The sequence below is a fragment of the Hyaena hyaena genome, unplaced genomic scaffold (genome assembly GCF_003009895.1).
Source record: "Hyaena hyaena isolate Hyena2069 unplaced genomic scaffold, ASM300989v1 scaffold_216, whole genome shotgun sequence".
In the NCBI taxonomy this organism is placed as follows: domain Eukaryota; kingdom Metazoa; phylum Chordata; class Mammalia; order Carnivora; family Hyaenidae; genus Hyaena; species Hyaena hyaena.
In genome coordinates this window covers 933,243-951,887 of record NW_024080848.1, presented here as the reverse complement: position 1 = coordinate 951,887, position 18,645 = coordinate 933,243, and the positions used below count along the sequence as shown (strand labels likewise).

Here is an 18,645-nt window from a genome sequence, read left to right as displayed (position 1 = left end):
AAAAAAAAGAAATACAAGCAATTATCAGGGAATACTATGAAAAATTATATGCCAACAAATTGGACAACTTAGAAGAAATGGACAAATTCCTAAACACACACTCACTACCAAAATTCACACAGGAAGAGATAGGAAATATGAACAGACCCATAACTAGTGAAGAAATCGAATCAGTTATCAAAAAACTCCCCGCAAATAAGAGCCCTGGACCTGATGGCTTCCCTGGGGAATTCTACCAGACATTTAAAACAGAAATAATACCAATTCTTCTCAAGCTATTCCAAAAAATGGTAATCGAAGGAAAACTCCCAGACTCATTTTATGAAGCCAGCTTCACTCTGATTCTCAAGCCAGACAGAGATCCAGCAAAAAAAAGAGTACTAAAGACCAATATCCTTGGTGCATACAGATGCAAAAATCCTCAGCAAGATACTTGCAAATAGAATCCAATAGCACATAAAAAGAACTATCCACCGAGATCAAGTGGGATTCATTCCTGGGTTACAGGGCTGGTTCAACATTCCCAAATCAATCAATGTGAGACATCACATCAACAAAAGAAAAGATAAAAACCATATGATCCTGTCGATAGATGCAGAAAAAGCCTTTGACAAAATACAGCATCCCTTCTTAATAAAGACTCTCGAGAAAGTTGGGATAGAAGGAACTGACTTAAACATCATAAAAGCCATCTATGAGAAGCCCTCAGCTAACATCATCCTCAATGGGGAAAAACTGAGAGCTTTCCCCCTGAGATCAGGAAAACGACAGGGATGTCCACTGTCACCACCGTTGTTTAACATAGTGCTGGAAGTCCTAGCATCAGCCATCAGACAACAAAAGGAAATCAAAGGCATCAGAATTGGCAAAGAAGAAGTCAAACTTTCTCTTTTTGCAGACGACATGATACTCTACATAGAAAACCCGACAGACTCCACCAGAAGCCTACTAGAACTGATCCAAGAATTCAGCAAAGTTGTAGGGTACAAAATCAATGTTCATAAATTGGTTTCATTCTTATACACCAATAATGAAGCAACAGAAAGAGAAATTTAGTAACTGATCCCATTCACAATTGCACAAAAAACCATAAAGTACCTCAGAATAAACCTAACCAAGGATACAAGAGATCTGTATGATGAAAACTATAGAAAACTTATGGAGGACATTGAAGAAGACACAAAGAAATGGAAAAACATTCCATGCTCATGGATAGAAAGAATAAATGTAGTTAAAATGTCATTACTACCCAAAGCAATCTACACATTCAATGCAATCCCAATCAAAATTGCACCAGCATACTTCTCAAAACTAGACAGACTATTCTAAAATTTGTATGGAACCACAAAAGACCCTGAATAGCCAAAGTAATATTGAAGAATAAAACCAAAATGGGAGGTATCACCATCCCAGACTTTAACCTCTACTACAGTGCTGTCATCATCAAGGCAGTATGGTATTGGCACAAAAACAGACACATAGACCAATGGAATAGAATTGAGAACTCAGAATTGGTCCCAAAATATACATCCAACTAATCTTTGACAAAGCCGGAAAGAGTATCCAATGCAAAAAAGACAGCCTCTTTAATAGATGGTGCTGGGAGAACTGGACAGCAACATGCAGAAGAATGAAACTAGATCATTTTCTCACACCATGCATAAAAATAAACTCAGAATGGATAAAGGACCTGAATGTGAGACAGGAAACCATCAAAACCCTAGAGGAGAAAGCAGGAAGCAAACTCCTTGACCTCCACTGCAGCAATTTCTTACTTGACACATCCCCAAAAGCAAAAGAATCAAGAGCAAAAATGAACTATTGGGACCTCATCAAGATTAAAATCTTCTGCAAGACAAAGGAGACAATCCATAAAACTAATAGACAACCGATGGAATGGGAAAAGATAGTTGCAAATGACATATCAGATAAAGAGTTAATATCCAAAATCTATATGGAACTCACCAAACTCCACACCCAAAAAACAAACAACCCAGTGAAGAAATGGGCAGAAGATATGAACAGACACTTCTCCAAAGAGGACATCCAGATGGCCAACAGACACATGAAATGATGCTCAGCGTCACTCACCATCAGGAAGTACAAATCAAAACCACTTAGATACCACCTCACACAAGCCAGAGTGGTTAAAATGAGCAAATCAGAGGACTCTAGATGCTGGCGAGGATGTGGAGAAACGGGCACCCTCCGACACTGTTGGTGGGAATGTAAACTGGTACAGCCCCTCTGGAAAACAGTGTGGTGGTTCCTCAAAAAATTAACAATAGAACTCCCCTATGACTCAGCAATAGCACTGCTAGGAATGTACCCAAGGGATATAGGAATGCTGATGCATAGGAGCACATGTACCCCAATGTTCATAGCAGCACTCTCAACAATAGCCAAAACATGGAAAGAGCCTAATTGTCCATCAACGGATGAATGGATCAAGATGTGATTTATCTATATGATGGAATACTACATGGCAATGAGAAAGAATGAAATCTGGCCATGTGTAGCAACATGGATGGACCTTGAGGGTGTTATGCTGAGCAAAATAAGTCAGGCAGAGAAGGACAAATATCATATGTTTGCATGTACAGGAGAATTAGGAGGAACTTAACGGGGGATCATGGGGGAGAAGAAGGGGAAAATAGTGGGGGAAGGGGAGAGAGGCAAACCATGAGAGACTCTTGAATGCTGAGAACAAACTGAGGACTGATGGGTGTGGGGGGGAAGGGGAGTGATGGGTATGGAGAAGGGCACTTGTGGGGATGAGCACTGGGTATTATATGGAAACCAACCTGACAATAAACTATTTGTTAAAAAAAAAAAAAACCCCACAGCATATAGTAGTTATCTATTCTAATAGGAAATGAGCTTATATATTCAATATCTAAGTAAATAGACATTATATTAGTAAATATATGTTAATAAAATGTTTATCTAGTAGCCTGCGACTTTTTCATTTTCCATTAAGACTATTTTAAACTGCTTAGTTTCCTACCCCTTTCCCTATACCTAGCTTTGCAAGGAATACTCATTTCCTGTTTTGGTAATACTTGGTAGTATTTTCCCAATATTTCAAGCCAAGCAATGGAATCACACTTTAACTGGACTCTCAGATTTCCTTTTTCTTTTTTCCTAATTTCTCCCCTAGTATTCATTGCATTCTCAGTATTATCTCTCAGGTGTGATACATAGTCTCTCAGATCTCTGGAAAGGATCAGACTAAACACAGCTAGAACTTTTTGGAGGGCAGGGGTCAATTTAGCTAGTTCACACTTTCCAGTAGTGTGGGGACATAATATTTTGATCTTAAAATACTGCTGAGTTAGAGTAAGCAAAATTCTGATTTATGTCTTTAGAAACTTAGAGGAAACCATAAATTAAGAAGGTCTTGATAGCAGTATTTATTTGTTTCAGGTGTTCAGTAATTGGAATAGACTGTCTAACTAATCCAGAGTTGATTATATGAAGACTATATGAACCTATGTTAAGGATGAGAGATGAGAGGGGAAGGTATTAGGAAGCCAAGGAGTGTGTGATGCACATGGGTGTGCTGTGACTATCTTCTAGTGTGCATCAAAGGAACGGGAATGTTCCTACTGTCTAGATTACTGGTTGCTTTTGCAGAAATCCAATTTAAGGAAGACAAGATATCCTTGTGATTAACTTTCTACTGAATTGCTTTAAGTGAAAACAATCCTCCCAACAGAGGAGAAGAGCGATAGCTTTGGTGTGATAGTAAATAGAACCATGCATCAGGGCACCGCATGGTTACAGTCAGCGAGCTACACTGCAAGTTTGAATGTATAAATAGCAGCAATTAACGTAAATCACCAGGCAGAGTACCTTAGAATAGGCAGTAACATTGATCCTCAAACATTTAGTGGAGATGCATTCCAAAGGAAAATTATTTTATATTTTTTAGATTATGAAATCTATGAATTATATCTTCATGTTTCTAAAAGCATATTATGTAAGAAATAACTTAAAGTAATAGTCAATATGTGAAATCATTTCAATGAATTTATGAAGCTTAGTAAAGCAGGCTAAGTACCTATGATTCTAGTTTTTCAGATCTTTAATATATGCTCAACATTGTGTCTAAAAAATAAATTTTCTAAATTATAACTACTTACTTTACAGTGAACTTTAATATCAATATACCAGAATGATAATTTTGGATTGTAGATGCTACTGTTGTACCTACAGAATTGTAGTGAGACTCTACCCTCCCCCAAACAGGTCACATTAAAAATAATTTGAATTACTTTAGTTTTAAAATTAGGTACGATTTTTTACATATTTAAAGTACTTAAAGTCAGACACACTTTTTTTCCTAAGGAAAAATATTCTACTAATGTCATTAGTTATCATTAATGTCTGCTAGTGGCCCATGAAGTATTTTACAGATCTGAATTCTGTACAAAAACTGAAGTTCTGTATTGTCTTCGATAGTCAACATGTTTATAAATTTTTCTTTTACTTTTCTAGAGTTAATCACATAATTAAGGATTAAAATATAGTAGCCTTTCATTTTCATGTCCAATTTTCTGCCTGGATTGCATCAATGCCATCCTGAACAAAAAATTATCGATTTTTAATAATTATTATTTACTGAGTTCCTATTATTTGTGACTCTTCTAGGCTCAGATGTGAGTAAAACAGACAAAATTCAAATGCCCTCGTGTGACTTAAATTAATAGGCTAAGACCTATAGTAAACAAATAAATGACAATTAAAAAAGATAAGGTATATTAGTTGTTGCTGAGTTTGTGGGGGAAAATGAAAGGAAAGTAATAGGTGGAGTGAGGAAGTAGGGTGCCACAGGGAGAGGAGGGAAGACGACCTCCTGCCTATCTAGGCTAATACTCGAATCCTTTAGCTAGAAAATTCTTCCCCACAGCCAACTAGACACCAAGGAGTGGTTGATAATAGTTGTTTTGATTTGATTTTCCCATTTCAGTTATTCTAAAGGGTAGTCGGGCCCCTGGTGTTCCCTTGTCTCAGGGGAGTTTCTGCTGTGGAGATCAAAGGCAGAGCTTGCCTGTCTTCTCAACCTGTGTCCCCTGAGGGTGGGAAGGCTGGACTGGGAACAGAGAGGTCAGTGCGTCTGAGAGGGAGGGGCAAGAGCAGCTGTGTAGAGAAGAGCCTCTCAGACTTGGAAGAGGACAAAGACTGCCACTGGCCTGGGAGGCGGCACGTACCTCGGACAAGAATGGCACCATGTCACACAGAGGGATGCTGAACTCATGCCATCAAGGATCCCAACTTCCAAAAAGCTTCCTTGGCCTCAGTATGGCAAAGAAGCCGTTAGACTGCCTGACTTCAAGGGACTGGAACAAAAATGTTATTCTTACAACCATCAAGAGTTGTAGAGTAATCATCTGTCTTCACTCTTCAGGCATCATATATTTCTTTCCAATTTATAGGAACCTAGGGAAAGTAAGAGGTGGCCCCCAAATGCCTGAGATCAAATTTCTTATCCTAATTGGATGCGGGCTGTTACATGGATTTTTATTTAGCAAAAATCAGTAATGGGACACTGCTTACACATTCAGGTTTGAAGCAGAAGATTTATCCTGCTAGAACTTCAGGTTATTATACCTTGATTAACTGGTAGATGGGGAAGCAATCTTAAAATACGAAGCGACAAAAGATGTGAATTTCTACTAGTTTGCAGATTTCACTCCTCTGGCCTTACTGGGTGAACAGGCACATATATATTATTTTCCTTGAAGCTACCACTCAATATTACTATGTGGTGATAGCACAAACCTTATTCAATGAAGGGACATTCAATTTCCTCCTCAAATCCTGGGAAATGTAAAAATGATATTAAATCCTTTCAGTCCGCCAGTAACACTCAGTAGAAACAAGATCATATAAAATAGTACTTTACAAACTTTTCAATTTTGGACATAGCTGGGAATTTTCTCAGACACAGGGTACTATCTTCCTCGTCTAACCATCTTTTAGAGTCTCAAACCTCATCCTTACTCCAAATATTTACATGCTTATTCATCTACCAAGAATACATCTCTCAAGAATCATCTTATTTGCATTCATAAATTCACACAAATTTTTAGATTGTGAGTCTTCCTTTTCTTTCCATGATGATTACTTCTTTTTCTCTAAGATTATTTATTTTTCTCCTCCACCCTAAATTTAATAAACTGATTGAGAAAACTCAAGTTGCCACAGTAATATAAACATAACAAAGGAATTGATATTGTCTTTAGATCCTAGAATTTACTGGGATTTGAAGATGTTTTGTCCTTTCTGCGATCTCATGTAAAATTATTGATCTTGACTTTATAAGCTTTTAGCACCTTGACAGTTCGCTAAAGGGCTGCCTTTAAAATTTCCTTCTTAAACACATATATATGAAAACTTGTCTGTATTTTGTGTGTTTTGGGGTGGGAGAAAATTTGAAAGTTCTAACATTAAAATATACTCAGGTTTTACTGAAATACATAAGTCTTTAAAGGCTATAAAAGATGAAGACAAAAATAACTTTTCATATTGTAAACTAAGGTACAAGACTTTCATATTACAAAGGAGGAGCCAAAACTGGCTTGACAGCCCTTTGCGCAATTTATGCAAAGATATAAAAGGTTTGAGGTGGAACATTCAGGAATTTCTTTGGAGAAAATAATGATATTCTGTGGCATTTTCCCTACACGTCTCACTACCCATCTTGGGGAAAGGAAAGACGTTAATTTTCCTGTATGAGGGATTTTTTGAGAACTTGAGCAATACAACATATTCATGCTTTCCTCTGAGAAATCTACTGAGTTAGCGTGTCTGGTTATCAGGTCTGGCAGCAGAGTGAAAAGAGCTAGAGGCACTGAGAATGGCCAGCATTCCCACGGTTTTGAGGAGAGATGATACAGGCAACATGGGAAAAAGAATTAATAGTCATTTTAGAAGGGTCTTCTAAAGATGTCTTCCTGCTCGCATGAAACCGAGACAGTAATGCAGGAAGGTAGTAATGGAGGAGGGGATTGATTGAAAGCAACCAGCTCAAAGAAAGATCTCCTCTGTCAGGGGAGTTGTTCCTAGTTCTCCAAAAACCCACAAAGCACCCCACATTAAAAAAAATACGTTAGGGGCGCCTGGGTGGCTTAGTCGGTTAAGCGTCCGACTTTCGCTTAGGTCATGATCTCGCGGTTCGTGAGTTCGAGCCCCGCGTCAGGCTCTGTGCTGATTGCCAGCTCAGAGCCTGGAGCCTGTTTCAGTCTGTGACTCCCTCTCTCTCTGACCCTCCCCTGCTCACGCTGTCTCTCTCTCTCCTAGAAATAAATAAAACATTAAAAAAAATAATTATAAAAAAAATACGTTAAGCCTAGAAAACACCAACCCCCAACTGCTATGTAGCAGTCAAAAATATATTTTGCAATTTCTCTTCGTTCTCCACACCAAATATTTTCAATCCCAGAGAACCCAGAAGATGTGGGGAGAGAAAGAGAAACACATGAAGGAAAAGGAGGACCACTTCAGCCTGCAGTATGCCCCTAGCTTAAGGAGGAGCAAAAGCTTTAACTTAAAATGCAAGTTTGGAATTTATTTCGTATATGCAAGAGACATTGTAGTTTTTGAATTTCGGGGAACTAAATAAGTAACTCTGGGACATTTTTTTTATCCAACAGTTATCAGGAAAGTCACAAGAGTTGCTGTAGATTTTAGTCAAGTATTAGAAACCTCTAGATTCCAGTTGATAGAGTGAGTTTGAATGGCAGTTACTTTCTGTTTGAGTTTGAATCTTATTTTCAATACCATTTGGTTTTGAAAAATTCTTGGTTAATCTAAAGTTAATTATCTTACTTGACTTCTGGCTGAAATGGTAAATGTAAATGTTTTCATGCCTTTAAAAGATAATCTTTGTTTAAAAAAAAGTTTTTCTTAAAAAATAAAAGGAAAAGCTAGTTTTTGCCTCAGTTTCGTCTTATTCAAAATACCATTGTTTCCTTTGCTGAATTTTGTCTAAAATGTAAACCTTGAAGTTGAACATTTATCTCATTAAATACTGTAGTATTTTTAAATTGAACCTAATCACAGTGTTATTACTATAATTCATTGAAGCATGATGTTCATTCATCCTTTACCAACTTTGCCCTAGTAATTAGTATATGGAATGAATCTATTATGTTTGGTGAAATGCTGAATCTTTATTTCTTTCTCATCAGTCCAGAAGCCTTTCCTTGGCGGATTCCAGTTGAAAAATTATGATAATGTATTAAACAGCTTAGTATATGAAGGTGATTACAAATAAACATTTCTTTTTGGTAGCTTCTGCAGAAGAATTCTATTTAAATAAATGTGAATCACTTCAGCATGTCTTGAAAACTACGTGAACTCATCCAACTGAAAGTTTTATTTTAATTAGAGAAGACATTGGTTGTTCAGGTAGGACATTGGGGTTTTTAAAAGTATGTAAGATTACTGTTATTATGTAATTGTCCTGATAGAATTGGCTAATATAATTAGCCAAAGAAAGGAGCCAAAGTACACATACAGGAAAGAAAAAACAAACAGAATTATCATTTTTAGTAGATAATTGTTTACTTGGAAAGCCCATGGAACTCAAATCTAAAAACTATTTTAAACAATAATAGAAATAAATAAATAAGAAAATTTAGTTATATGGCAGTTATATTATAATTACTCTACAGAGGTAACCAGTGTGAAAATATGAAGAGATAAAAGTTTCCATTTATAATAGCAACAAAACATACATAACACACTATAATAAGCTTAAGAAGCATATGTTAAAAGCTATATGAATAAAACTTTAAAATGCTACTAAGAGACAGAAAATAAATCCTAAGTAAATGGAAAGATCTAATCTTCTTGATTTAGAAAATTTAATATGGAAAGATGTCAATTCTCCCTAAATTATTTTTAATGTAATCTCAGTTTTCAAAAACGGCTTAGGATGAATGCTAAAATGTATAGGAAAATTAAACATAGAAGAGGGAGGTAGGCCTATAAAATATAAAATTTTAATAAAGCTCCAGTAGGAAAAGCTGTTTCGTGCTAACAGTGATTTGACAGATAAATAGAACAATATAAGGTCCAAAAATAGACTCTAAAATACTTGGAAATATAGTTGGTGGTTAAGATTGTATTCAAATAATTAAGGTTGTATTGTTTAATAAATTATATGGGGGCACCTGGGTGGCCTAGTCGGTTGAGCGTCTGACTTCGGCTCAGGTCATGATCTCACGGTTTATAGGTTAGAGCCCTGTGTCGGGCTCTGTGCTGACAGCTCAGAGCCTGGAGCCTGCTTCAGATTCTGTGTTTCCCCTCTCTCTCTGACCCTCCCATGCTCATGCTGTCTCTCTTTCTTTCTCTCTCTCAGAAATAAATAAAACATTAGAAATAAAATTATATGGGTACAAATGGCTTCTAGGGGAAAACATAAAGTAGAAGCTATACCTTATACCTCACATCTATATCAGTGCTAGTAGAAGGATGAACGATTTAAATGAGCAAAATAAAAATGTAAATATATCTAAAAAATTAACTGTCACAGAAGATATTTACTATACATGTAGCAAAGGTTTAATTTCTTAATTTATAAAAGTCTCTTATAAACCAGTAAGAAAAAGACCAATATAAATATTAACACAGGACTTGAACAGTCATTTGTAGGAAAGAAAATATAAATGGCTTTTAAGAATGTGAAAAGTTGATGATTAAGATCTGGAATCTAAAGTATAGCATGGTAACTAAAGTTAATAATACTGTATTATATACTTGAAAGTTGCAAAAAAAAGTAAATCTTAAGTGTTCTCACTATACGCACACAAGTGTTCTCACTATACATACACACCCGTGTGTGTGTGCATGTGCATACACACACACACGAATTATTATGTAGGTTGATGGAAGTGTTAACTAACTTTATTGTAGTAATTTTACATGATACACAAGTATCTAATTATGTTGTGCTCCTTAAATTTACATAGTTTTATGTCATTTATCTCAATAAAGGTGAAAAAATATTAAAATTTTCTCATAATTACTGACTTTAAGAAATTAAAATGATAATAAAAAAGAAATACTGTATTTCCCTTAAAATATTGACAGAGATCTGAAAGTGTGGTCACAGAAGTCTTCTGCAGCGTGTGAGGGAATATACTGTTTCTCTCATTATAAATTGTGACCACCTCATTTCAGAGTGAATTCACAGTAACTTCCAAAATTTAAAATATACATACTTCAGGTCTGGTAATTCAACATCTAAGAATTTATTCTTCTAACACTTTCACATGGGCAAAGTGATATATGGAGAAATTTTTTATTGTAGCATTGTTTCAAATTGTATATTAGAAATAACTGAAATGTTCATAACTAGGGCATTTGTCAGATAAATGGTACATACATAGCACTGTATGTGGATATATATTCATCTATTTCCTCATTCCTTTAGTTATCCAGTTTCTTGGCTTTAAATACCATTTGTGTGTGTGTCTGTGTGTGATTCCTAAATATTATCTGCAGTTCTCTTACCTCTCCTTAACTTCCTTACCACACTCTTACTTGGGATCTCCACTTGGATGACACAATAGACCTCCTGTTCTCAACAGGTATGAACTCTTGATCTTCCCCCCTAAATCTCACTTCCTTGACAACCTTCTCACTAGACAACAGATTTCATCTTTCTGCTAGCTCAGTCCAAATGCCTTGGAATCATCCTATTTCTCTCACAACCAGTTTTCAGTTGGTCAAGAAATTCATTTTGCTGTACCTTCAAATTATGTACAGAATCCTACCACTTTTCATCACAATGGCTGCCACTATCCTGGTCTATACCACCATCATTTCTTGCCTAGATTATTGCAGTTGCTGGTCGTCTTATATCTACAAGTGTTTGTATAGTTTATTTTGGTCTAAACAATCAGAATGATTGTTTTAAAACTGGATCAAAATCTTGAATGCTGAGAACAAACAGGACTGATGGATGTGGGGGGGAAGGGGGGAGATGGGCATGGAGGGGGGCACTTGTGGGGATGAGCACTGGGTGTTATATGGAAACCAACTTGACAATAAACTATTTGTAAAATAAAATTAAAAAAATGATATCCTTTCAAAGGCAAAAAAAAAAACCCAAAAAAATCCCCAAAAAAAACAACTGAATCAAATTGCATGTTGTTGTTCTGCTCAGAACTATGAAATGAGTCCCATTTTACTAGAGTAAAAGGCAAGATCCCTACAGTGGCTTGAAAGGACCTCCATGATCTGGCCCCTGTTAATTTTGTGGCCTCATTCCCTATTACTGTCCTTCTTCATTTAGCCTCAGCCACCTTGGTCTCTTTGAGGCTTCTTGAGGCTTGATGACTGTTGAGTCAGAGCCACTATTCTGACCAGCAGTCTGTGGGGGATCCTCCTTTCAAATGGCTGGTTTCTTCTCTTTTTTCCCAGCCTGATTTTTCACAAAATAGAAATCTAGCAAATATTAAAGAATAACACAGTATTTTAATTTTTATAATAAGCTAACAGCCTCTATTAGATAATTTCCACGAACACTGCATCACTTTTTAGCGAAATCAATTTGTGTGTACAGGGGCATCTTTGCCTTTGAGGTTGCTGCTGATGGTGTATAGACCAAATACTTAAGTGCATCCTTTATTTGTTATGCTTATTGGTGATTGTCTGTTTCACTGGCTAGAATGAATGTAAGCTTTATCTACTTTCTTCAGTGATAGATCCCAAGGGTTTAGAATATGTCCAATCAATCAATGAAGCAACCTGCAAGATAAATTGAAAAACTCAAAGTATATATAACTATTCACAACACTCTGTAAAATTAGATATATTCATACAAATGATATAAGTGTTTGTAGATCCATACAGTGTGTGAGAGACTATAGAAGAAACTGGTAATAATGGCTACCTTTGGAAGAAACAAGACCAGGCATGGATAGGGTGGCACATTCCACACTTTTGGATGTGCATGCACCACTTTAGTTGGAAAATACAATGCATAGCTGAGCCTAATTGTGGAATTCAAAATTCTTTATACATTTATAGTCTTAATTTTTGTTTCTTTGAAGATGTTTAATTGTATTACCACTAGATGGCATATACTTACTGATAAATTCTTAAAGAATCTCAGACACAAGTTTTTAAAAAAAGCTTTTTGGTTCCCCAAATTCACCAAAGTTTACTTTAGCTGTCTCCAGTATTGGTTTTTCTCAAGAAATTTTCTTAATTTCAGTTGTTTAGTACCATATCAACTTCTAAGTTATTTTTCACTGATTTCTTACTTAACATCATTATAACATTTAAGTTGCAGAAATATCTTAAATCTGTAGACACTAACTTAGATATTCTTAGTTTAAATTTTCTGTTTATTGAATTGTATCTGCCTAACTCTTTTTCTATAAAATTAGTGAATGAAGTTTAAATATTCTGTGGACAAAAGTAGGTTTTTGAAAAAAAAAGTAGCTTTTTGCTCGATTATATTCTGACTGCTTTTTATAAAAAAGTGTCTAGAACAACATGCAATTTAACAAGCACGTTCTGATTGCTTACATAATATGCAGTGAGATTAGGCCAACGGGTACTATGGAGGATACAAAGATGAAATATTATTTATTGCCTCTGTCTTCAGGGACCTTTCATTTTATGGGTAGGGGCAGTCATGAATACAAATAAATGTAATACAACTCAGAATGTAGTAAATGATTAAATGAAAATATTAAGTATAATGGAAAGAAATAGTTGATACTAATTTGAGGACTCTAAGAATAAGGCGGAGTTTGAGAAGAGCTTTAAATACATAGATAGTTTCATTCTCTAAATGAATTAAATACAGGTATTATATAGATTTACATTTCTGTATAAGGAGTGAATTATGTATCTGAGATAAAGATACAATCATTACATGCAAGTGATAAATATGGAATAATAGAATAAAAACCTATATTCTTTTTGATGGTAAAGTTTCCAAAAGATAACATGTTGGTATGGATTTTATAATTTGTTTTTTAAATTATTTTTTTAATGTGATTTATTTTTGAGACAGACAGAGCATGAGTAGGAGAGGGGCAGAGAGAGAGTAAGACAGAATCTGAAGCAGGCTCCAGGCTCTGAGCACAGAGCCCGACGCAGAGCTTGAACCCACAAACCATGAGATCATGACCTGAGCCGAAGTCGGACACCTAACCAACTGAGCCACCCAGATGCCCCTGGATTTTATAATTTGTAACATTTAAAACTATTATAAAAAACTTGTTAGGCAGATTCTTGGGTACTTGGTTGGCTCAGTCAATAAAGCATGTTACTCTTCATCTCAGGATCGTAAATTCGAGCTCCATGTTGGGTGTAGAGATTATTTAAAGATAAAATCTTAAAAAAAACTTTTTAGTCAAGATTTAAAATAACAGTGGAAAAATTAGTGGGTCAGTTAATTTTTATAGTCATTTTTAACCTAGAGATTCTTTTACTCTGTTTTTCTCTTTAAAAAGTTTTGTAAAAGTAAACTACATGTAGAAAAAGTACTGAATTCAAATAGAATAACATTTATTGAGTGTTTCCACAAATTTGCTATACTCTAAAATAATAATAAAATAATTGTATGCCAAAGCCTATATATATTACAGTGCTTAAATCAGATCAATTTCAGTTCAACAGCAGAATCAAGTAGATATTAAAACAAATTATATATATAGAAATGAGTCTTGTTATTTTTCTGTGTTTCTTTAGCCAGGAAAATGTAAGAAACAAAAGAAGTGGTATAAAAGCGCACTACAAGAAGCATACCTTCTCTATGGACATTCTCATGAGCAAAGACTGAAAGTCTGCCATCTATCCAAACAGGGTATTTGAGTTTTTTTATCTTTACCACTCCAAAATGAGGATTTGTTCAGATGCATGCTTTCTGAAATATATTTGCACCTTTGAAAAATCTCTATTTCTTTTCATAGGGATAAGATATATCCCTTTGAAATATAGGATAAAATATATCCCTATGAAAAGTGGATAAGATATATCCCTATGAAAAGTTGGTTCTCTGTGGATTAATAGTATGTATTTCACCTTCTGAAATGATTTTCAGTGGCTAAACATACACTCTAATTAAATGCAGGGGTTTTAATTAGTGCTTCTATCATCTTCTTTACTCTTAGACTATCTACATAAGTTCTCTTGTATATCTCAAAATATATATTTCACAATTAGAAGCTATGTCTTTAAAATATATTTCTGGGACGAAACTTTCATTTGCATGTGCTGTATTATTTTAGACCAAAGTATTTTTCAAAATGTTTTATTTTTAAATACATTCAAGGCAGAGATAAAAACAATCATCAACTTTTTTTTAAATAGGTGAAAAAACATGGTAAGATTTCAGGTCATTTTCAAAGAAAGTTCTCTCAAATAATAAATATTATGGTTTATAGATAGCTTTTTAAATGAATTAATCATAATGATTATAGCAGGTAGGATACATTTTTAACTCTGAATATGATTGCCACATAAAAATGATGATTTTCAATAAATTTAAATATATTCTTAAATTTTTCTGCTAAGTGATAATAATTATCGCCTTAAATTCTAAGGATTACAGAAGGATCTGGCCTTCAGTGCTGACTGAATTTGAAAGTAACAGCAGCATTTTTTCCTCCTTTGGAGAAGTTTAATATATTTTTTAAAAAACTTATATGTAAAAACATTTTATTTGAGAAAAATGTAAATATTAACAGAGCTACCTAAGTTTAGATTTTAAAGGAAATAAGTATATTTAAAAAGAGTGGAAAAGAATGACAAGCACATTACTCTGGTTTACTCTGAGACTGGGAAAAGGGACATTTATTACCATGAATGTGATGTTTATTCTTTGTGCTGAAAATATAATGTCTCTATTAGCAGTGAAGTTTGAACTCACTGTATTGTCACAAATGCAATTTTATTCTTTTCATGGATTAAACATTTTTCTTGTTTAATCTTTGAAATATTTAGGTTTTTTAGAGTTTTTAAAATATAATACTATGAACTAATATTTTTAGTTCAGTTATTTTATTAATATAATTATTATAATTATTAATATTATTCAGTCAGTTATTTTTTAAAGTTATTTCACACTAGCAATGGATATACTCTTTCAATAAATATGGAACTATGTCTTTGTCATTTTTTGTGTGTACCGGCGTATTTATGTCTGGGTTTTGGCATTCTTAACTTGTCCAGAGACTATGGAGAGGGGTTATTTTTCATTGGTTTTGTAGCAGACCATTTTTTTGCTGAAAGACTGTTGATTTTTGCAAGCAGAATTTGATGTAATTCAGTCTGAATGTAGAGAATCCATGCCTAACAACTTTCATTTTGTTCATCTTATTATTGAGTTTTAAGGGTTCTTTGTGTATTTCAGATAACAGTCCTTTGCCAGATATGTATTTTGCAAATATTTCTCTCACTCTGAATAATCTTTGTATTCTCTTGACAGCGTTTTTTTACAAAGCTGAAATTTTAATTCTAATGAAGTCCAGCTTATTAATTATTCTTTTGTGACCATTGCCTTTGATTCATATCTAAAGTCATCAGCAGCCTAGGTCATCTACATGTGTAGATGGAGTACATGAGGAGACTTGCGGGAATTCAATCTTCACCGTAACATGCTCACTCACTTCAGACTCAGCTCTTTACTATCTCCAAAAGAGATAATGTAGTCCTTGCTTAGCTTCCAGTGTGAATTCTAGTACATATCCAGCTTCTTAGTTTGTTCAAGAGTAGTTTTGAGAGGTAAATAGCCATTATTCAGATATTTTACAAAAGGTGGGTAGCTTAGAGGCAAGCAATTTATTTCATCCCAGCAACTTTGAGAATTTCTTCACCCCAAAATTTCTTCTTCCAACCCAGAAATATGATTACTAATTTCTTGGCCTGAATTCTTCCTACACCGCAGACATTGGCACACTATTGTGTTTGATGCAACTCTTTCAGTGTTGAGATCTGCCAGATCAGTAGATGATCTGTGAAAAATACAGACCTGCTCATAACTGTAAGAGATTTCAAAGTCCCGTCCACATAACTTGGTTGCCCTGTTTTTGTTGTATTTACTATTACTCCAAGTGAATGATTCTTCTTCTGACTATAGAAAGATTTTTCTTATGTAGGAACATTCACTATAACTGTATTTTTAAAATGAGTAGGGTATTATCATATAGTCTCTTTATAATTTAGCTTTAAGATTTTGTATTATTTGTAGGATTAATATTTTCTTACATGCTCTACATCTTAGAGTAGATGTTCCTGTTTCTACCTTTTTTCCCCTAGCATTGTTTTACTTTAAATAGGCTTTATTTTTTAGAGGAGAAAAATTTTGGGTTCCCAGCAAAATTAAGCAGAAAGTAGAGTTCTCGTATGTATCCGCCCCATACTCATACAATATCTTCCACCATCAACCTGTGGCACCAGGGCAGCATGAGCCAACGCTGACACATTATCACCCAAAATTCAGAGTTTACATTGGGTTCACTCTTTGTGCTGTACATTCTGTGGGTTTTGACAAATGTGTGATGATGTGTATTCACCCATTGTAGTATCATACAGAATTGTTTCACTGGCATAAATATTTTGTGTTGCACCTATCCATTTCTCCCCCGCTCCCACCCCTCTGCCAACACGTCACAATCACTGATCTTCTTACAGTCTTCATAGTTTTGCTTTTTCCAGAACATCCTATAGTTGGAGTCATAAGTATGTAGCTTTTGCAGATTGACCTCTTCATTTAGTAATATATGTTTACATTTGTTCATCTCCTTACAGATTTTTAGCACTGAAAATATTCCATTGTTTGTATGTAACACAGTTTATGTATCCGTTCACCAATGGAAGGACACCTTGGTTGTTTCTTGGTTTTGACAATTATAAATAAAGCTGCCATAAACATGCAACAGAGGTTTTTGTGTGCACATATGTTTTCAGCTCATTTGGGTAAATACCACAGAGCAGAATTGCTGGATAATATGGCAAGAGTATGTTTAGTTTTATAAGAAACTGCCAAACTATCTTCCAAAATGGCTGCATCATTTTTACACTCCCACCAGAAATGAATGACAGCTCCTGTTGCTCCACATAGTTGTCAGCATTTGGTGTTGTCAGTATTCTGGATTTTGGCCAATCTAATAGGTCTGCAGTGGTGTTTTAATTTGCAATTAAATGTCATTACAGAATGACATACAGTCATGATGAATATCTTTCATATGCTTATTTGCCACCTATAAATCTTCTTTACTGAGGTGTCTATTCATTGCCTGCGGTTTTTAAATTTTATTTTTTAAATTACCTCCAAATTAGTTAGCATATAGTGCAACATTTAGGTTACATTTGTTACATAGCGTAACATTTAGGTCTTTCAGTTTGTTTGTGTATGGTGTAAGAAAGTGGTCCAGGTTCATTTTTCTCCATGTCACTGTCCAGTTTTCCCAGCACCATTTGCTGAAGAGACTGTCTTTATTCCATTGGATATTCTTTCCTGTTTTGTCAAAGATGAGTTGGCCATATGTTTGTGGGTCCATTTCTGGGTTCTCTATTCTATTCCATTGATCTGATTGTCTGTTTTGTGCCATCATTGTCTGCTTTTTAATTCAATTGTTCATCTTATTGTTGAGTTTTTAAGAGTTCTTTGTATATTTCAGATAACAGTCCTTTGTCAGATATGTATTTTGCAAGTATTTTTTCTCACTCTGGATTATCTTCTCATTATCTTGACAGTGCTTTTTGCAGGGCATATATTTTAATTTTAATGATGTCTAACGTGTCAATTATTTCTTTTGTGGGCCTTGCCTTTGATGTTATATCTAAAGTCATTAGGATATCCTAGGTCGTCTACATTTTCTCCTACATTACCCTCTAGGAGTTTTATAGTTTTATAGTTTTGCATTTTTCATTTAGATGGGTGATTTTGAATTAATTTTTATAAAACATGTAAGATCTATATCTAGATTCATTTTTGGCACATAGACATCTAGTTGTTCAACAACCACTTACTGAAAACACCATCTTTTCTTCATTATATTGTCTTTACTCTTTTGTAAAAGATCAGTTGACTATATTTATAGAGTCTGTTTCTGGGCTCTTTGTTCTGTTCCACTGATCTATTTTTTATTCTTTTCTCAGTATTATACTGTCTTGAATATTGTAGCTTTAAAGAAAGACTTGAAGTCAAGTAGGGTGAAGTCCTCTGATTGTCCTTCTTCAATATTGTGTTGGCTATTCTATCATATAAACTTTAGATTCAGTTTGTTGAGATCTACTAAATACTTTGTTGGAATTTTCATTGAGATTGCACTGAATCTATAGATCAAGTTGGGAAGAACTGACATTTTGACAATATTGAGTCTTCCCATCCATAAATATGGAATATATCCACATTTATTAAGTTCTTTGATTTTGTTCATCAGAGTTTTGTAGTTTTCCTCATATAATCTTGTCCATCTTTTGTTAAATTTGTGCCTAAGTATTTCATTTTGGGGGGCTCTAGTATAAATGGTAATGTGTTTTTACTTTTTAATCCTACTTTTTCATTGCTGGTAAATAGGAAACTGATTGACTGTTGTGTATTAACCTTGTGCCCTACAACCTTGCTATAATCATGTATTTGTTCCAGGAGTATTTTTCTTGATTTTT

At 34.6% G+C, this 18,645-nt stretch overlaps 1 protein-coding gene across 1 annotated transcript in view; it reads left to right on the top strand.

Moving 5' to 3' along the window:
* ZCWPW2 (zinc finger CW-type and PWWP domain containing 2) overlaps window positions 1-18,645 on the top strand; it is a 91,809-nt gene that overhangs the window by 28,155 nt on the left and 45,009 nt on the right. The window contains exon 3 of the mRNA XM_039242718.1: window positions 13,723-13,837. Within this exon, the coding sequence (XP_039098649.1) occupies window positions 13,723-13,837 (115 nt within the window). The remainder of the gene's footprint in view (window positions 1-13,722; window positions 13,838-18,645) is intronic.